The sequence below is a fragment of the Oncorhynchus masou genome, chromosome 3, assembly GCF_036934945.1.
Source record: "Oncorhynchus masou masou isolate Uvic2021 chromosome 3, UVic_Omas_1.1, whole genome shotgun sequence".
In the NCBI taxonomy this organism is placed as follows: Eukaryota; Metazoa; Chordata; class Actinopteri; order Salmoniformes; family Salmonidae; genus Oncorhynchus; species Oncorhynchus masou.
Window position 1 is genome coordinate 8,559,823 of NC_088214.1, and position 23,133 is coordinate 8,582,955.

Consider the following 23,133-nt stretch of genomic DNA (forward strand, 5'->3'; position numbering starts at 1 on the left):
GGTAGAGACAGGTATAGACAGGTAGAGAAGGGTACAGGTGTATATACAGGTGGTCATAGACGAGATTAAGATACAGGTATAGACAGGTAGAGACAGGTAGTGACAGGTAGAGACAGGTAGAGACAGGTATAGACAGGTATAGACAGGTAGAGAAGGGTACAGGTGTATATACAGGTGGTCATAGACGAGATTAAGATACAGGTATAGACAGGTAGAGACAGGTAGTGACAGGTAGAGACAGGTATAGACAGGAAGAGACAGGTAGTGACAGGTATAGACAGGTAGTGACAGGTTGAGACAGGTAGAGACAGGTATAGACAGGTAGAGAAGGGTACACGTGTATATACAGGTGGTCATAGACGAGATTAAGATACAGGTATAGACAGGTAGTGACAGGTAGTGACAGGTAGAGACAGGTAGAGACAGGTAGAGACAGGTATAGACAGGTAGAGAAGGGTACAGGTGTATATACAGGTGGTCATAGACTAGATTAAGATACAGGTATAGACAGGTAGTGACAGGTAGAGACAGGTAGTGACAGGTAGTGACAGGTAGAGAAGGGTACAGGTGTATATACAGGTGGTCATAGATTAGATTAAGAGACAGGTATAGACAGGTAGAGACAGGTAGTGACAGGTATAGACAGGTACAGGTGTATATACAGGTGGTCATAGACTAGATTAAGATACAGGTATAGACAGGTAGTGACAGGTAGTGACAGGTAGAGACAGGTAGAGACAGGTATAGACAGGTAGAGAAGGGTACAGGTGTATATACAGGTGGTCATAGACTAGATTAAGATATAGGTATAGACAGGTAGTGACAGGTAGAGACAGGTATAGACAGGTAGAGACAGGTATAGAAGGGTACATGTGTATATACAGGTGGTAATAGACGAGATTAAGATACAGGTATAGACAGGTAGAGACAGGTAGTGACAGGTAGAGACAGGTAGGGATGTATATACAGGTGGTCATAGACTAGATTAAGAGACAGGTATAGACAGGTATAGACAGGTATAGATGGGTACAGGTGTATATACAGGTGGTCATAGACTAGATTAAGATACAGGTATAGACAGGTAGAGATGGGTACAGGTTTATATATAGGTGGTCATAGACTAGATTAAGATACAGGTAGAGACAGGTAGAGATGGGTACAGGTGTATATACAGGTGGTCATAGACTAGATTAAGAGACAGGTAGAGACAGGTAGAGATGGGTATAGACAGGTATAGACAGGTAGAGAGAGGTAGAGATGGGTATAGACAGGTAGAGATGTATATACAGGTGGTCATAGACTAGATTAAGAGACAGGTAGAGACAGGTATAGAGAGGTAGAGATGTATATACAGGTGGTCATAGACTAGATTAAGAGACAGGTATAGACAGCTAGTGACAGGTAGAGAAGGATACAGGTGTATATACAGGTGGTCATAGACTAGATTAAGATACAGGTATAGACAGGTAGTGACAGGTAGAGATGGGTACAGGTGTATATACAGGTGGTCATAGACTAGATTAAAAGACAGGTAGAGACAGGTATAGACAGAGAGACAGGTAAAGGCAGAGGGACAGGTAAAGGCAGAGAGACAGGTAAAGGCAGAGAGACAGGCAGAGACAGGTAGGGATGGGTACAGGTTTATATATAGGTGGTCATAGACTAGATTAAGAGACAGGTATAGACAGGTAGAGATGGGTATAGACAGGTATAGACAGGTATAGACAGGTAGAGATGGGTACAGGTTTATATATAGGTGGTCATAGACTAGATTAAGAGACAGGTATAGACAGGTAGAGATGGGTACAGGTTTATATATAGGTGGTCATAGACTAGATTAAGAGACAGGTAGAGACAGGTATAGACAGGTAGAGAAGGGTACAGGTGTATATACAGGTGGTCATAGACTAGATTAAGTATACAGGTAGTGACAGGTAGAGACAGGTGACAGGTAGAGACAGGTATAGAAGGGTACATGTGTATATACAGGTGGTAATAGACTAGATTAAGATACAGGTATAGACAGGTATAGACAGGTAGACAGGTAGAGACAGGTAGGGATGTATATACAGGTGGTCATAGACTAGATTAAGAGACAGGTATAGACAGGTATAGATGGGTACAGGTGTATATACAGGTGGTCATAGACTAGATTAAGATACAGGTATAGACAGGTATAGATGGGTACAGGTGTATATATAGGTGGTCATAGAATAGATTAAGACAGGTAGAGACAGGTAGAGATGGGTACAGGTTTATATACAGGTGGTCATAGACTAGATTAAGAGACAGGTAGAGACAGGTAGAGATGGGTATAGACAGGTATAGACAGGTAGAGATGGGTAGACAGATGGGTATAGACAGGTAGAGATGTATATACAGGTGGTCATAGACTAGATTAAGAGACAGGTAGAGACAGGTAGAGATGGGTAGAGATGTATATACAGGTGGTCATAGACTAGATTAAGAGACAGGTATAGAGACAGGTACAGGTATAGACAGGTAGAGATACAGGTGTATATACAGGTGGTCATAGACTAGATTAAGAGACAGGTATAGACAGGTATGACAGGTAGAGAAGGGATACAGGTGTATATACAGGTGGTCATAGACTAGATTAAGAGACAGATATAGACAGGTAGTGACAGGTAGAGATGGGTACAGGTGTATATACAGGTGGTCATAGACTAGATTAAAAGACAGGTAGAGACAGGTATAGACAGTAGAGACAGGTATAGATGAGGGACAGGTGTATAGACAGGTAAAGGTCAGAGACAGATTAAGAGACAGGTAGATGCAGGTTTATATCCAGGTGGTCATAGACTAGATTAAGAGACAGCATAGCAGGTAGAGATGGGTATAGACAGGTATAGACAGGTATAGACAGGTAGAGATGGGTACAGGTTTATATATAGGTGGTCATAGACTAGATTAAGAGACAGGTAGAGACAGGTAGAGATGGGTACAGGTTTATATATAGGTGGTCATAGAATAGATTAAGAGACAGGTATAGAGAGGTAGATCGAGGTAGAGACAGGTATAGACAGGTAGAGATGGGTACAGGTGTATATACAGGTGGTCATAGACTAGATTAAAAGACAGGTAGAGACAGGTATAGACAGGTAGAGACAGGTATAGATGGGTACAGGTGTATATACAGGTGGTCATAGACTAGATTAAGAGACAGGTAGATGCAGGTATATATCCAGGTCGTACCCAGTTGGTCGTAGTAGAAGTAGAGCAGCACCAGCATGGAGCAGCACATGACAACGAACACAGAGATCATGATGGGCGTCACGTCCACCGTCTCCTCGTCCTGCTTCTCCACGCTGTCATCACGCTTGTGCTTCAGGTAACGCCTGCAGACAGAGGGACACCACAGGGACACGTGAGGGGGGCCCCTGGGTACTGTCGTCAGTAACAGACCCCTCTCCATCCTGAGGCAACTGGTCTTCACCCTTCATCCTAAAGCTAGAGCCCCCCCCCTCCAGGTAGAAGATCTAAGATCAGCTGTAATACCCTCCCCAAATCCTGGAGAGGCTTTAACTGCAGGATGAAGAGGGTCTGTTACTGACAGTGGGGGGGGGGGATTGATGCACGGACCGGTTTGTTTTGTTTTATTGACCTTGTATAACAGTATTTCAACGTTTGGTTTGTACTCCATTCACTGTGTCGTCACTCTCCCTCTCTCTTCCCCCCTCCCCGTCACTCTCCCTCTCTCTCTCCCTCTCTCTTCCCCCCCTCCCCGTCACTCTCCCTCTCTCTTCCCCCTCCCTCTCCTCTCCCTCTCTTCCCCCCCTCCCCGTCACTCTCCCTCTCTCTTCCCCCCTCCCCGTCACTCTCCCTCTCTCTTCCCCCCTCCCCGTCACTCTCCCTCTCTCTTCCCCCCTCCCCGTCACTCTCCCTCTCTCTTCCCCCCTCCGGTTGGCGGTTGGGACGCGGAGGGTGATGAGGGACTACCCAATTTACTCTTGAAAGTTGTAATAGTAGACGGCACAATGTGCCATTTCTAAATTGGGTAGTGCATCATCAGTTCCTCTTGTCATGTCAGTCATTGTCGACCTTAGAGAGATATTTACAACTTGTCAGAAAGGTCAACTAGACCATGTCAACTATTTTTTAGCCCATAGATATTGTTGTCATTTCTTTGTCACTCAAATATCACATGAAGACACATTAGACGTGGCAAAATGTATAGAATTGCTGGAAATAAGCTTTAAAACCTGCAAAATGTTCTCTCCACCAACAACAGGGGTGTGAACAGTTTGAGTAATGAACAGTGCTTGTGCCCATAGAAATAGCACACGATGCTGGAAGGAGGGCCTGAGTGAAAAGATTTGGGAACCCCTGACATGATGCACACAAAATGTACTTTTTTCACGTGTCAACTCTGGTCTGGACACGTGTTCTCTAGCCAAACGCTCAAAGATACAATGCGGGTAGGCTAGTATATTACAATGAGACTTTTATGGATAAGATAAAAAATATTTGTATTTGTCAAACGGCAGTCAAGCATCGATCATCATATCACCCAGACCCTTTATATTTACTGGAAAGGAGCGTCAAGATCACTGTGCCCTTTCATCACCTTGTACATTCATCATAAACGATTTAATCTGTAGCCTAATAAACTGCATGGTTTCCAAAGTCGTAGTGGAAGGACCACACACACACCATGTCATCACGTGACTCAGTTTATTTTGATATGATGGTTATTATATCAATATTTGTGCATCAAGGCGTTTCCACAAAAAGATCCCACCACGTCGTACAAACAAATGATCTGTCGGCATTTTATTAAATTGCGCCGAAACTTCCTGTTTTCATCACAGCTGTCGTGATTTTTATTTATTTATACGGTATGACTTTACAGGCTTAATAACTGTGGATGGAAACGTGGTTATCGCCTATCAAAAGTAACAACTACTTCAGTGACAATCTTCATGTTGGTGACAACGATGCTGCTTTCCACTTTGCATCTTAATATAAATCCACAAGTGTTCTATAATTACACTATCAGTGTGTGTATCTTTTCTTAGCAAGTTGTGGCTAAAATAAATTGTGTTAGCTAATGCTAATCGCTAGATAGCTGGCTAGTTAAATGTACTTATTCAGAGCAGAGCAGAGCAGAGCAGTAGCTAGCTAGCTAATACAGCCTGATAGCAGTAGTGTTGTCGGCCTAGATCAGCATGTTGTTTGTGCAATGGTACGGTATATTCTAAATCAGAGAGGAATAGGCGAAGCATGAATATTTTTGCTACATCAAAGCTTCAGTAAGAGAACACATTTAATGTAACATGATTTAGGGTCCACTGGAAAACACTGACCAACACTTTGGTTCCTACAGTGCCACAAGAGCCCCTCACTGGCTTTTTCATTCGTTGTCATGTCAAACATTGTATTCAAAGTGCCAACTAAATTCCAACTGTTGGTTGAAGTTTCATTGAACAGTATAAAACAATCAGAATGGACAAAGCCCCATTGAAATCACTTATAATGTATGTGTTGCCACCCTAAGGTCATGAGCTCCTAATAAAGCATATTTAGAACTTTTTAAATTCAAAAACCTCAAATACCGTCAAAAATATTGTGATATGATATTTTGCCCATATCACCCAACCCCTGCTCAGTATCTAGACTAGAGGCAACTTCACTCTTCCCCTCTCTCTCTCTACCCTGCCCAAAGCACTCTCTTTTCCCCAGAGATAACCCTTGATAATTTAACCCACGGTCTAAATTAAGCCACTACAATGTGGCCTTGCAAGACTCCCCCTCCCACACAAGCTTTCATTGTAGTCTCAGACCACGCTGCTATACACAAATGTCTGTTGGAGTGGCCTATGGTTGTCTAGCTGTCGAAGCCGTTGCCTCCGGATCACATATACCACTGCAGCGTGGATTCGAATCTGGCCCCTGCCATTTCAGCAAACTCTCTCCGTCTTTTGTGTCTACCTCTGCCCTACCAACAAATCAAAAAGTCAGGTGTCCTTTTGTGAGAGAATACTTTTTACTGTCTGTCAAGACTTCTTGATGTCCTTACTACTACTACCACCACTACTATTACCACTACTACCACCACCACTACTATTACTACTACTACTACCACCACTACTACTAAAACCACTACTACTACTACTACAACTACTACCACCACTACTAGTACTACTACTACCACTACTACCACCACTACTACCACCACTACTAGCACTACTACCACCTCTAATAGTACTACTACTACTACCACCACTACTATTACTACTACTACCACCACTACTACTACCACCACTACTACTACTACCACCACTACTAGCACTACTACGACTACTACTACTACCACCACTACTAGTACTACTACTACCACCACTACCACTACTACCACCACTACTAGCACTACTACTACTAGCACTACTACTACTACTACTACTACTACTACCACCACTACTACCACCACTACTACTACCACCACTGCTAGTAATACTACTACTACCACCACTACTAGTACTACTACCACCACTACTACTACCACCACTACTAGTACTTCTACTACCATCACTACTACTACCACCACTACTACTACCACCACCACCACCACTACTAGTACTACTACTACCACCACTACTATTACTACTACTACCACCACTACTAGTACTACTACTACCACCACTACTAGTACTACTACCAGCACTACTACTACCACCACTACTAGTACTACTACCAGCACTACTACTACCACCACTACCACCACTACTACTACCACCACCACTACTACCACCACTACTACTACTACCACCACTACTAGTACTACTACTACCACCACTACTATTACTACTACTACCACCACTACAAGTACTACTACTACCACCACTACTAGTACTACTACCAGCACTACTACTACCACCACTACTAGTACTACTACCAGCACTACTACTACCACCACTACTACTACCACCACCACTACTACCACCACTACTACTACTACCACCACTACTAGTACTACTACTACCACCACCACTACTAGTAGTACTACTACTACTACTACCACCACCACTACTACCACCACTACTACTACCACCACTACTAGAACTACCACCACCACTACTAGTACTACTACTACCACCACTACTAGTAGTAGTACTACTACTACTACTACCACCACTACTAGTAGTACTACCACCACTACTAGTAGTACTACTACTACCACCACTACCACCACCACTACTACCACCACAACCACTACTAGTACTACCACCACTACTAGTACTACTACTACCACCACTACTAGTACTACTACTACTACCACCACTACTAGTACTACCACCACTACTAGTACTACTACTACCACCACTACTAGTACTACCACCACTACTAGTACTACCACCACTACTAGTATTACTACTACCACCACTACTACTAGTACTACCACCACTACTACTAGTACTACCACCACTACTAGTACTACTACTACCACCACTACTACTACCACCACTACTAGCACTACTACTACTACTACTACTACCACCACTAATAGTACTACTAATACCACCACTACTATTACTACTACTACCACCACTACTACTACCACCACTACTACTACTACCACCACTACTAGCACTACTACAACTACTACTACTACCACCACTAGCACTACTACAACTACTACTACTACCACCACTACTAGTACTACTACTACTACCACCACTACTACTACTACCACCACTACTACTAGCACTACTACTACTACTACCACCACTGCTAGTACTACTACTACTACCACCACTACTAGTACTACTACCACCACTACTACTACCACCACTACTAGTACTTCTACTACCACCACTACTACTACTACCACAACCACCACTACTAGTACTACTACTACCACCACTACTATTACTACTACTACCACCACTACTAGTACTACTATTACCACCACTACTAGTACTACTACCAGCACTACTACTACCACCACTACTAGTACTACTACAAGCACTACTACTACCACCACTACCTCCACTACTACTACCACCACCACTACTACTAGTACTACTACTACCACCACTACTAGTACTACTACTAGTACCACCACCACCACTACTAGTAGTACTACCACCACTACTAGTAGTACTACTACTACCACCACTACCACCACCACTACTACCACCACTACTACTACCACCACCACTACTAGTACTACTACTACCACCACTACTACTACCACCACTACTAGTAGTACTACCACCACTACTAGTAGTACTACTACTACCACTACCACCACTACTACTAGCACCACCACTACTACCACCACTACTAGTACTACCACTACTACTACTACTACTACTACTACTACTACTACCACCACTACTAGTACTACCACCACTACTAGTACTACCACCACTACTAGTACTACTACTACTACTACTACTACCATCACTACTAGTACTACTACTAATACTACCACCACTACTAGTACTACTACTAATACTACCACCACTACTAGTACTACCACCACTACTAGTACTACTACTACCACCACTACTAGTACTACTACTACTACTAGTACTACTACTACCACTACTAGTACTACTACTACTACCACCACCACTACTAGTACTACCACCACTACTAGTACTACTACTACCACCACTACTACTACTACTACCACCACCACTACTAGTAGTACTACTACTACCACCACTACTACTAGTACTACAACTACCACCACTACTACTACCACCACCACTACTAGTAGTACTACTACTACCACCACCACTACTAGTAGTACTACTACTACCACCACTACTACTACTACCACCACCACTACTAGTACTACCACCACTACTAGTACTACTACTACCACCACTACTAGTAGTACTACTACTACCACCACTACTATTACCACCACCACTACTAGTAGTACTACTACCACCACTACTATTACCACCACCACTACTAGTAGTACTACTACTACCACCACCACTACTAGTAGTACTACTACTACCACCACTACTACTACTACCACCACCACTACTAGTACTACTACTACCACCACTACTAGTACTACCACCACTACTAGTACTACTACTACTACCACCACTACTACTACCACCACTACTACCACCACTACTAGTAGTATTACTACTACTACTACCACCATTACTACTACTACTACCACCACTACTAGTAGTACTACTACTACTACCACAACTACTACTACTATCACCACTACTAGTAGTACTACTACTACCACCACTACTAGTACTACTACCACCACCACTACTACCACCACCACTACTACTACCACCACCACTACTACTACCACCACTACTACTACCACCACTACTAGTACTACCACCACTACTAGTACTACTACTACCACCACTACTAGTACTACTACTACTACTACTACTACCACCACTACTAGTACTACTACTAATACTACCACCACTACTAGTACTACCACCACTACTAGTACTACTACTACCACCACTACTACTAGTACTACCACCACTACTAGTACTACTACTACCACCACTACTACTCGTACTACTACTACCACCACTACTAGTACTACTACTACTACTACCACTACTAGTACTACTACTACTACCACCACTACTAGTACTACTACTACTACCACCACTACTAGTACTACTACTACCACCACTACTACTAGTACTACTACTACCAGTACAACTACTACCACCACTACTAGTAGTACTACTACTACCACCACTACTAGTAGTACTACTACTACCACCACTACTAGTAGTACTACTACTACCACCACCACTACTACTACTACCACCACTACTACCACCACTACCACCACCACTACTACCACCACCACTACTAGTAGTACTACTACTACCACCACCACTACTAGTAGTACTACTACTACCACCACTACTACTACCACCACCACCACTACTAGTACTACTACTACCACCACTACTAGTACTACTACTACCACCACTACTAGTACTACCACCACTACTAGTACTACTACTACTACCACCATTACTACTACTAGTATTACTACTACTACTACCACCATTACTACTCCTACTACTACTACTACTACTACTACCACCACTACCACCACTACTACTACTACCACCACTACTAGTAGTACTACTACTACCACCACTACTACTACCACCACTACTAGTACTAGTACTACCACCACGACTAGTACTACTTGTCATGACGTTGCCCTCTTTGGGTTCAGCGAGCACCATCCCCCTCTCTCTGTCTCATACAACCAGTCTGCTGTGGTCAGAGAGGTCGTAAATCCCTTGAGGAGATTATCTCCTCATGGCCACAGTATAGAGAGAGGGCGAGTTTTCGTAGAGAGAACAAAGGCATTTCTTCCACCTCACAGAATTTGAGGTCCAAACAATATTTATGTTCTGGAGAAGGTACAAAAGATCGGTGAAGAATCCAGCTACAAACTGGTCCGTATGGTACAATTCTGTGAAACTCATGAGAGACAATATGGCCACATTATCATAACGCTGTTTATACAATAGCCTCAGATATGAGGTTTACATCTAATTGTTGTATAAAATGAATGAGGATGATACTGTTTGTGAAATTGTGTAATGTGATTTTGGACTGTTTAATGAAGGAAAGTCCAATTCCCTTTGGAGTTTAACTAAATCAGAGGACCGCCCATGAGCACAGTTACGGTCTGGTGTCCTGGGACAGACCCTATTCTGCTCTTCCGAATAAACCCCCCCCGGGTTTTCTATCATCAGACCGAGCTCACCTCAATTACGAGATGGCTAAAGGTTGCAGACAAGCTTACCTCGATAACGAGAGGGCCAAGGTTTGAGATACTAGTAGTGGTGGTAGTAGTTTGATACTACTATCACCACTACTAGTACTACTACAGTGCCTTTCGAAAGTATTCGGCTCCCTTGAACTTTGCGACATTTTGCCACATTTCAGGCTTCAAACAAAGAAATAAAACTGCATTTTTTTGTGAAGAATCAACAACAAGTGGGACACAATCATGAAGTGGAACGACATTTATTGGATATTTCAAACTTTTTTAACAAATCAAAAACTGAAAAATTGGGCGTGCAAAATTATTCAGCACCCTTAATAACCTCTCGGATCCGGGATTGTGACTAAGCCTCAGGCTCATTAGCATAACGCAACGTTAACGATTTCTGAAAATCGCAAATAAAATTAAAATAATGCGTTTACTCTCAAGCTTAGCCTTTTCTTAACAACACTGTCATCTCAGATTTTCAAAATATGCTTTTGAACCATAGAAATTGACTAATTTGTGTAAGAGTATGCAAAGCTAGCATAGCATTTTGTGTAGCATGTAGCACGCAACATTTTCACAAAAGCCAGATAACCAAATAAATAAAATCATTTACCTTTGAAGAGCTTCTGATGTTTTCAATGAGGAGACTCCCAGCCACATACCAAATGCGCAGTGTTTCCTGAAAGCGTCTGTGTGTAGGAGAAATCGTTCCGTTTTCTACATTGCGCCTGGCTACCGAAACGAACCGAAAATGCAGTCACCTACAACGTGAAACTTTTTCCGGATTAACTACATAATATCGACCGAAACATGGCAAACGTTGTTTGGAATCAATCCTCAAGGTGTTTTTTCACATATCTCTTCATTGACATGCAGTTCGTGGAAGCTTGCTTCTCTCTCTTTTCTCCCATGGAAAAATACTGGCAGGTGACTTTTGCGCACCATTTCGCGCAGGACACCGGGCGGACACGTGGTAAATGTGGTCTCTTATGGTCAATCTTCCAACGATCTGCCTACAAATACGTCACAATGCTGCAGACACCTTGGGGAAACGACAGAAAGGGCAGACTCATTCCTCTTGCGTTCACAGCCATATAAGGAGATCATGAAAGACAGAGCCTCAAAAATCCTTGTCATTTCCTGGATGCCAAGTCATCTTGGTTTTGCCTGAAGCTCACGTTCTAGGGCACGCACAGAGAAGATATTTGTATTTCTGGACACGTCAGAGTGTTTTCTTTCGAACAGTAGCAATTATATGCATAGTCGAGCATCTTTTTGTGACAAAATATCTTGTTTAAAACGGGAACGTTTTTCTTCCAAAAATGAAATAGCGCCACCATAAGTGTAAGAGGTTAAGTTAATACTTTGTAGCGCCACCTTTTGCTGCGATTACAGCTGTAAGTCGCTTCGGGTATGTCTCTATCAGTTTTGCACATCGAGAGACTGACATTTTTTCCCATTCCTCCTTGCAAAACAGCTCGAGCTCAGTGAGGTTGGATGGAGAGCATTTGTGAACAGCAGTTTTCAGTTTCCACAGATTCTCGATTGGATTCAGGTCTGGACTTTGACTTGGCCATTCTAACACCTGGATATGTTTATTTTTGAACCATTCCATTGTAGATTTTGCTTTATGTTTTGGATCATTGTCTTGTTGGAAGACAAATCTCCGTCCCAGTCTCAGGTCTTTTGCAGACTCCATCAGGTTTTCTTCCAGAATGGTCCTGTATTTGGCTCCATCCATCTTCCCATCAATTTTAACCATCTTCCCTGTCCCTGCTGAAGAAAAGCAGGCCCAAACCATGATGCTGCCACCACCATGTTTGACAGTGGGTATGTTGTGTTCAGGGCGATGAGCTGTGTTGCTTTTACGCCAAACATAACGTTTTGCATTGTTGCCAAAAAGTTCAATTTTGGTTTCATCTGACCAGAGCACCTTCTTCCACATGTTTGGTGTGTCTCCCAGGTGGCTTGTGGCAAACTTTAAACAACACTTTTTATGGATATCTTTAAGAAATGGCTTTCTTCTTGCCACTCTTCCATAAAGGCCAGATTTGTGCAATATACGACTGATTGTTGTCCTATGGACAGAGTCTCCCACCTCAGCTGTAGATCTCTGCAGTTCATCCAGAGTGATCATGGGCCTCTTGGCTGCATCTCTGATCAGTCTTCTCCTTGTATGAGCTGAAAGTTTAGAGGGACGGCCAGGTCTTGGTAGAGTTGCAGTGGTCTGATACTCCTTCCATTTCAATATTATCGCTTGCACAGTGCCCCTTGGGATGTTTAAAGCTTGGGAAATCTTTTTGTATCCAAATCCGGCTTTAAACTTCTTCACAACAGTATCTCGGACCTGCCTGGTGTGTTCCTTGTTCTTCATGATGCTCTCTGCGCTTTTAACGAACCTCTGAACTTCCGGAGAGATTTTGCTGCACTGAAAGTAAAGGGGCTGAATAATTTTGCACGCCCAATTTTTCAGTTTTTGATTTGTTAAAAAAGTTTGAATTATCCAATAAATGTTGTTCCACTTCATGATTGTGTCCCACTTGTTGTTGATTCTTCACAAAAAAATACAGTTTTATATCTTTATGTTTGAAGCCTGAAATGTGGCAAAAGGTCGCAAAGTTCAAGGGGGCTGAATACTTTCGCAAGGCACTGTACTACCACTAGTACTACTACTATCACCACTAGTACTACGACTACCACTAGTACTACTACCACCACCATCACTACTACCACCACTACTAGTACTACTACTACGACTACCACTAGGTACTACTACTACCACCACTACTAGTATTACTACTACCACCACTACTAGTACTATCACCACTACCACCACTACTAGTACTATCACCACTACCACTACTACTACTAGTATTACTACTACCATCACTACTACCACCAGTACTAGTACTACTACTACCACCACTACTAGTACTACTACTACTACTACTATCACCACTACCACTACTACTACTACTACCACCACCACTACCACTACTACTACTACTACCACCACTACTAGTACTACTACTACCACCACTACTAGTACTACTATCACCACGACCACTACTACTACTAGTACTACTACTACCATCACTACTAGTACTACTACCACCACTACTAGTACTATCACCACTACCACTACTACTACTACTACCACCACCACTACTAGTACTACTACCACCACTACTAGTACTATCACCACTACCACTACTACTACTACTACCACCACTACTAGTACTACTACTACTATCACCACGACTACTACTACTACTACTACCATCACTACTAGTACTACTACCACCACTACTAGTACTACCACTAGTACTACTACTATCACCACTACCACTACTACTAGTAGTACTACTACTACCATCACTACTACCACCACCACTACTAGTACTACTACTACCACTAGTACTACGACTACCACTAGTACTACTACTATCACCACTACTACTACTAGTACTACCATCACTACTAGTACTACTACCACCACCATCACTACTACCACCACTACTAGTACTACTACTACCACCACTACTACTACCACTAGTACTACTACTACCACCGCCACTACTACTACTACCACGACTAGTACTACCACCGCCACTACTACTACTACCACCACCAGTACTGCTACTACTACTACTAGTAGTACTACGACTACTACCACCACTACTACCACCACCAGTACTGCTACTACCACCACCAGTACTACTACTACTACTAATAGTAGTAGTGCTACTACTACTACCACCACCACCACCAGTACTACTACTACTACCACCACCACCAGTACTACTACTACTACTAATAGTATTCGTGCTACTACTACTACCACCACTACTACCACCACCAGTACTGCTACTACCACCACCAGTACTGCTACTACTACTACCACCACCAGTACTGCTACTACTACTACCACCACTACTACTACCACCACCAGTACTACTACTACTACTACTACCACCACCACCAGTACTACCACCACCAGTGCTACTACTACTACCACCACTACTACCACCACCAGTACTGCTACTACTACCACCAGTACTGCTACTACTACTACCACCACCACCACCAGTACTGCTACTACTACCACCACCACCACTACTACCACCACCACCAGTACTGCTACTGCTACCAACACCACCACCACCACCACCACCAGACTTACTTCTTGATGTCCTTGCTACCGGCCCAGTACCCTCCGACGGCCACCGTCCCGACAGCCATGAGGAAGATGATAACCATGTTGTAGTCCAGGACGGGCTCCTTGGGCGCGTACATGGCCACCTCTCTGCCCTGTCCAAACATCTGCAGGGAACAGGAAACACAGCATTTGGGTAAATAAGACTAATTAACTGATTTGTTGATCTTTGTTAGTAATGTTACAAACATCAATTTTCTTTGAACAGGGTCTCGTTTCATCAGGGTGGCAGATATAAAATGTCACGAATAGAGATGCTGACATGATTCCTGTAGCCTCAATACTTACGCTACACGTCAGAGAGGCATCTCTGTTCTATATGATATAGTTCTGAATGTTCCACAGCGTATCGTGTGACCTATTGAACAGTGTGATTGTAAGGGTTGCAAAATTCCAGTAATGTTTCCCAAAACTCCCAGGTAGTCCAGAAATCCTCTTGGAAGATTCTGGAATTCCTGCTTATTCATTTTTTTTTTCCCCCGATAATCTTCTCGCCAGGGATTTCAGGAAAAGCTGGGAATTTGGGGAAAGTTACCAGAATTTTACAAGATGTTGGTCTCTCCTCTGCTCTCACCTTACTGATGTCCAGCATGTCAGTGTAGCTGATCAATGCCACAGGGATGTCAATCTCCTCATACTGACTCTTGTTTCCTGCCGGTGGGGTCTGTGATAGGAAAAACAGAAATTACAATTGGCAATCTCTGACTGTACAGAAATGATTTAGAAAATCTATAATCAATCTATTATTTATACACTACAGCTGTAGGATCTTAATTTGATCACCCTGTTGCAGGAGAACTATCCTACAATGCAGGAAATGTAAAACATTTGAGTTTTAAAAACGCTTCTGAAGTTTCAGACTTGATTTTCCTTTATTAAACATTTATTAATACCTACAAAAATGTCCATAAACTATAATCCACATAATAATTCACATTTCAAGTTGCAGGATTATTATCCTGTTGTAGCAAACTGGCTCAAATTAAGATCCTACACACGATAACCTACACTGTGTATACCAAACATTAGGAACACCTTCCTAATATTGAGTTTGCCCTCAGAACCAGTGGAGGCTGCTGAGGGAACCATTGCTGAGGGAACCATTGCTGAGGGAACCATTGCTGAGGGAACCATTGCTGAGGGAACCATTTCACTCATTCTGCTCCAGCCATCACCACGAGCCCATCCTCCCCAATTTTGGTGCCACCAACCTCCTGTGCCCAGAACAGCCTCAATTCGTTGGGGCGTGGACTCTACAAGGTGTCGAAAGCGTTCCACAGGGATGCTGGCCCATGTTGACTCCAATGCTTCCCATTGTTGTCTCAAGTTGGCCGGATGTCCTTTGGGTGGTGGACCATTCATGACACACACAGGAAACTGTTGAGCGTGAAAAACCCAGCAGCGTTGCCGTTCTTGACACAAACTAGTGCGCCTGGCAGCTACAACCATAAGACGTTCAAAGACACTTAAATATTTTGTCTTGCCTATTCTCCCTCTGAATGGCACACATACATAATCCATGTCTCAATTGTCTCAAGGCTTAAAAATCCTTCTTTAACCCGTCTCCTCCCCTTCTTCTAAGCTGGTTGAAGTGGATTTAACAAGTAACATCAATAAGGGATCATAACCTTCATCTGGATTCACCTGGTCAGTCTATGTAATGGAAAGAGCAGGTGTCCTTAATGTTTTCTACACTCGGTGTATATAACCTGTTTACGACAGGTGTGTTCCAATGCTCTTAGTCTGCTTCTTTCCTTCCGAGCCTTTTACAACAGCACTAGTGAAGATAAGAGGGAACAGGAGATGGCTAAAGTACATAGACAGGTCTGGGACCACCAGGCTAATATGATAGGACATAAGCTGGTAAGAGTCGAGTTGTCTTTGATATGAATTATATGGGTTGACTCTTACCAGTCTATCTTTGCTGACGATGAGCAGGCCTTTAGCTCCATTGAGTTGAGCCAGGCGGACCTTCTCATAGAAGGTGCAGTTCCCCCGCATCACCATGGGGATACGATTGGGGAAGCCACCCTCGGGGACGTCTGATGGGAAACACAGGACTGACGGTGTCAGGTCATAGGTCTCCAGACGAGACTAGTGGAGGCATAAAGGACGATTGGTTAATAATGGGTTTCATCGTGCGCACACACCACACACCAGCATTCTGATGAACTTGTCAGGGCAGAGAGCACACACACACACACACCACACACACACCACACACCAGCATTCTGATGAACTTGTCAGGGCAGAGAGCACACACACACACACACACACACACACACACACACACACACACACACACACACACACACACACACCACACACCAGCATTCTGATGAACTTGTCAGGGCAGAGAGCACACACACACACACACACACACACACACACACACACACACACACACACACACACACACACACACACACACCACACACCAGCATTCTGATGAACTTGTCAGGGCAGAGAGCACACACACCACACACCACACACCAGCATGATGAACTTGTCAGGGCAGAGAGCACACACACACACACACACACACACACACACACACACACACACACACACACACACACACACACACCACACACCAGCATTCTGATGAACTTGTCAGGGCAGAGAGCACACACACCACACACCACACACCAGCATTCTGATGAACTTGTCAGGGCAGAGAGCACACACACACACACACACACACACACACACACACACACACACACACACCACACACCAGCATTCTGATGAACTTGTCAGGGCAGAGAGCACACACACACACACACACACACCTTTGTTAGACATCTCTCAAGAAGTGACAATGACAGCCGTTTACTCCACTTACTGCTTTGTTGAGGTCCCGAGGTAGACGAGCCCACTGGGAGTTGAAGAAGATGCAGTAATCCTTTCCTTTGCCTTGACCCTTGTCACTGAAATGGGCCATCCCATATTCCCCCACAACCTGGCAAGAGAGAATTAACGTGTATAATAGATAAAAGCCTAAGTGCCTCGAAGAGGGGTGAGAACAATAGACAAAGATGTAACAGTGGCCAGAATAACTTGAGATATTTAATAGACTGGTCAACTGACTCTATGAGAGTGTGCAGTACTACATCTTTCCACCAGCTAGTCAGCTTTACACTGATGCACAAGCTTTAACTAGACATTTCCAAAATTGACAATACCAGGGAGCACGATATTCATCTTAAACCACATTGATACATCAAAAATGATCAAAGCCATGTTACAGAATGATGTACAGAGGATATTACTTGCAGATGGGCCCTATAGCTACGACTATTCTCAGCGCCCAAATAGGTTGTGTTCTCCGCAAGCTAACAGTCATGTAGCATGCAGGCTAACTGTTAATTATCTCGACAAAAATACAACAAGTACTGTTAAAGGTTGGATCGGACACATGCGGCTTGTTTTACAGATGAATGCCACATTATTTTTGGGGTAAATAGACATGCGACCATCTCACCTGTTTTAAGAGAAAATATGCCCAAACCAGGTTTAGCAAAGCCTTCATGATGCTTGCTTGTTGTCTTCCCATCAACCGCACTGCTCTGCTCTCACCGTGCGGTCACCAGCTGTTTTTCCAGCTCTCGCCCACATTCTACAGTGCATTTGCCATTGGTTTATTTTTTAACCAGCACTGAAGTACACGAATTATGATTGGTTTACATGATGTCAATCAAACATATCAATAAATTCCAGAGGTTTTCTGTCAGCTTCTATAATTTAGTGGTCAGCATACTAGATAACATAATTAGGCGGATGCTTACATTTGTCCTATTTCACTCATGTACATGTGTGAATTGAAATATATATTTTTTGTATATCCCACTCCCCCTGAGACTCACTTGGAGAGTGGGGTCAGAGCCAGGGATTAGCCATTATTGACCACGACCATGAAGCAATTAGTGCCTTGCTCATGGGCACATCAGACTCGGTGAAAAAAGCCGCTTGGGGATTTGAACCAGCGACTTTTCGGTTACTGGACCAACGCTTAGGGTTGCCAAATGTCCCTTATATTGGGCTAAATTGGTTTGTCCCATACGGGACCTCCCTTGTCCGGTATATTCATCCAATCGCAGTGTAGCGTAAACGCGCCAAATTCCTACCAAAGTAATTTCTGTTGTTGTTCGGTCGGTTTGGCATATCAAGTAAATATGGATAAACATGCAAAAAAAAAGAAAAGACTGTGCAGCTACAACAAACAATGGGAAGCAACAAAAAAAGACGTGGGTTAAGCCCGTCAGTGGTGACTCGACGAAAGCTTTCTGTACTTTATGCGGTCGGGAATTCTCAATAGGCAATGGAGGGGAGAATGACCGAACTCAGCATGCATCCACAGAAATGCACAAGGCCGCGCAAGCTAAAGTTGCCAATAATATCGGTGCATTCTTCGTAACGTCTACTGTGGAAAATAACAACATCGCGGAAAGTGAAGCCTCGTTTGTGTACCAGACGGTTAAACACGGACTCAGCTACAACAGCACCGACTGTCTTGTTAAGCTCAAAGGTGCTTTGTTTCATGACTCAAATGTTGTGAAGAAGATGCACTTGGGAAGAACAAAAGCGGAGATAATTACAATGAATGTTTTTGGACCAAATACTGTGCGGGATATTTTGGATGATCTGTCCCCGACCGAAGGTGCGACCGTGTATTTCTCAGTTGCCAGTGATACCTCAAACAAGGGAAATAGAAAAATGTTTCCATTGTGCGTGAGATATTTCTCTGATGGAGTGCAAGTTACTTGACTTTTATGAAGACAATGATGAAACTGCAAATGGCACTCAATCAAGCTCTGATGAACTCTCTGGAAAAGCATGAACTGGATATTAGACACATCACAGCCCTGTGTAGCAGATAATGCAAATGTCAACTTTGGAAAACATCTCTCCGTTTACCAGTTATTGAGCAGTGACCACAATCGCATTCTGAAAGCTAATTGCCCAGCTCACATAGCTCATAATGCCTGCCAGCACGCCTGCGAGCCACTAAGTTGCCTTGCTAGCTAAACTTGTGATTTACTATATTTTTTATTTATTTATTATTAACACAACAAATACAAAAAGTGAAATATACAAACAAGAGTACATAAACCTAACAGACAGGGTTATTACATATCAAGATACATTTTCAATTTGTTAAATACTTTTATGGTGCATATTGCTTTTTAGTTTTTACATTTACTGATAATTTCAAAACAATATTTAAATTCTATCTTATTAAATCATGTGAAAATTGGTTTGTTCTCTGCCCACTTCATTTTATGGACAAGAATCTTCCATGAAAGATAAACAAATAAACAATGAAAGTTAAATCAGGGTCCATATCATTTAGATCACAATAAAACATAATATCACTCTTTCAAATTAACATTAATACTTGTTTCTCTTAAAATAAAATCTTCTAACTTACTCCAAAATCTTCTGACAAGAACAGTCCCAAAATAAAGGGTCAAGAGTCTCTGGGTCACAACCACAAAATACACATTTGTTATCAATAGCTATTTTAAATCTGTGTATAATAAATGTCTTTACAGGGTAGATTCTATGAACGAGTTTGTATGATACTTCTTTCACCTTATTAGATATACAATATTTACCAGATAACAACAACACTTTGTTCCAGTTCACTTGTCCCAGGGCTGCATTCCAGTTCACTTGTCCTAGGGCTGCATTCCAGTTCACTTGTCCTAGGGCTGTCCTAGCTGCATTCCAGATCCTGTCCAGGAGCCAGGTTTTTCACCAAATTGACCTTGTCCTAGGCTGCATTCCAGTTCAGGAGGGCTGCATTCCAGCACTTGTCCTGAGAGACTGGCATTTTTGTTTTCATCACAGGTTCACGATTTCCAGTTCACTTGTCCTAGGGCTGCATTCCAGTTCACTTGTCCTAGGGCTGCATTCCAGTTCACTTGTCCTAGGGCTGCATTCCAGTTCACTTGTCCTAGGGCTGCATTCCAGTTCACTTGTCCTAGGGCTGCATTCCAGTTCACTTGTCCTAGGGCTGCATTCCAGTTCACTTGTCCTAGGGCTGCATTCCAGCTCACTTGTCCTAGGGCTGCATTCTAGTTCATTTTAGCAGAGGGAATAGTAACATATTGACATAGTTTCCTTATATACATGTTATTACATTTATAGTTTAAAATGTAAATTCCTTCTAGTTGTATTGAGGCTACAAAATCCTCAACAGTTGCACTTGGAGTATTGTTATAGCTTTAACAACAATTTGATACTCCTCAGGAGTGAATGTAACATTGTGTTGGTCTCATAAATTCTGGATAATCATATAGGTGTCCATCATTATTCAACAATTGTTTAACCCAAATAATGTTTTTGTCAAAACAGTTCTGTAGAAAATAAAGACTTGTTTTTGTATTTTATGTCTTTATTATTCCAGATTGTATACCTATGAGGGGAAAAATTGTGTTTGTACGTGAGGTTCCAAGTTAGAAGTACTTGTTTATGAAAGTTTGCAAGCTTAATAGGGATTTTACCCATATCAACGTTGCATTTGAGTAAGAATTCTAGACCACCAATCTGTTGGAAAATTAAATTAGGGATGATATTCCAAATGCAATCCTTATTTCTTAAATAGTTTTGTATCCATTTAATATTAAATATTATATTAGAGGTTTTACAATCCAGAACATTCAACCCTCCCTCCCCTTGGGTGCTACATATTACCACTTCTCTTAAATAATGAGCTTTATTCCGCCATATGAAGTTAAATCATTTAGTATCAACCATTTTAGTTACTGACAGAGGAACATCCAAGGCAAGGGAGGTGTAAACTCATCTGGACCTTCAGATGAAAAGTACACATCCAGATGAAGATCTCTTAATAACCAGGAGTTAAATCTTTTTCCAATTTTCTCCACAATAGGAGAGGTATTTAAGTTGACCCTTTCTTTCTGATCTTTGCTAACTTTAATACCAATATATGTGATCACGTCTTTTACAGGGATATTACGTACTGAGTTTAAGTCACATCTTTTCAACGCAAATAATTGACATTTCCTAATATTCAGAGATAAACCTGATACACGTGAGAAGGCATTAATACACTCACTAGCTTTCCTGACTTCATTATGATCTTTCAAAAAAAGGTGTCGTCAGCCAATTGTGAACATTGTATCTCTTTGTCTTGTATCTGAATACCCCTAAAACTATTCTTATTTATATGTAGTGCCATAACTTGTGTGTCCAATAAAAATAAGAAAGGAGAAATTGGGCATCCTTGTTTAATTCAATGTCTAATGTAAAATCTTGGTGAAGTTCCGTGGGATAATTTAACAGAGCTGTTACTATTATTGTAAAGAGTCTTAATTACACTTTGGAAATATTGACCAAAACCAAAATTTCTCTCTAACGTAATGTTCAACTGTATCAAATTCCTTGTAAAAGTCTACAAATAAAATAAATCTATCTTAGATACAGAATTAAAATATCCACCTCAGATAATTTTGATATCCTGAAATACACCTATAACTCAATTAATCTCTTCTTCAAATTCTTGAAATAATATCCTGTTGTTTTGTTTGTTGTTGGATGCATAAATATTCCCTAATAAAAACATTTCACTGTTGAAATTTACTGTTAAAATTAACCAAAATCCTGAGTGGTGAGACTTAATACTAATGACCTTCCCTTTAAATGAACCTCTTAAAACTGCTACACCTGCAGAGTGCTTGTTGCCATATGATAACCAGATATCGTTACCCCATTGATTTTTCCAAAAAGATAGATCAGGAGAACAAGCATGAGTCTTGTAAAAAGTAAAAGTCTGCATTAAACTGTTTGCAATACAGGAAAATAGCCTTACGCTTGAGTAAATTACGAATACCCCTAACATTAATTGAACATCCCATTATTAACCATCCCATTATTAACCTCTAACAAAAAAATATATATATAAAGTCATAAAGTTAAAGTATTCTTACTCCCACAAGGGGGAGACATTGTGTAGTAGTTAGTTGTTAGCAGTTACAATAAGCAGTTATTCACCTATAGTTTGTGTTTAGTTTACCAGTTCTCAGGTCAGCCTTTTCTCATTCAAGTATTTGTGTAAATATTTTATAATAAAAGGCTGCTTTTCACCTGGAAATTCATTTTTTTGGCCTGACAG

The 23,133-nt window shown here is 42.0% G+C and overlaps 1 protein-coding gene across 3 annotated transcripts in view; it reads right to left on the reverse strand.

Moving 5' to 3' along the window:
- The window catches only part of sppl2 (signal peptide peptidase-like 2), a 40,236-nt gene extending 21,654 nt beyond the window's left edge, over positions 1-18,582 (reverse strand). For all 3 annotated transcript variants that reach the window (XR_010450933.1, XM_064930087.1, XM_064930096.1), the window contains exons 1-6: positions 18,478-18,582; positions 17,839-17,955; positions 16,905-17,087; positions 15,568-15,657; positions 14,961-15,100; positions 3,217-3,359 (exon numbers count right to left, since the gene is read on the reverse strand). Coding sequence is in view for 2 of the 3 variants with exons in the window: in XM_064930087.1 (XP_064786159.1) it covers positions 3,217-3,359; positions 14,961-15,100; positions 15,568-15,657; positions 16,905-17,087; positions 17,839-17,955; positions 18,478-18,549 (745 nt within the window). In the remaining variant the exon portion in view is untranslated. The remainder of the gene's footprint in view (positions 1-3,216; positions 3,360-14,960; positions 15,101-15,567; positions 15,658-16,904; positions 17,088-17,838; positions 17,956-18,477) is intronic.
- Between the last annotated feature and the right edge of the window lie 4,551 nt (positions 18,583-23,133).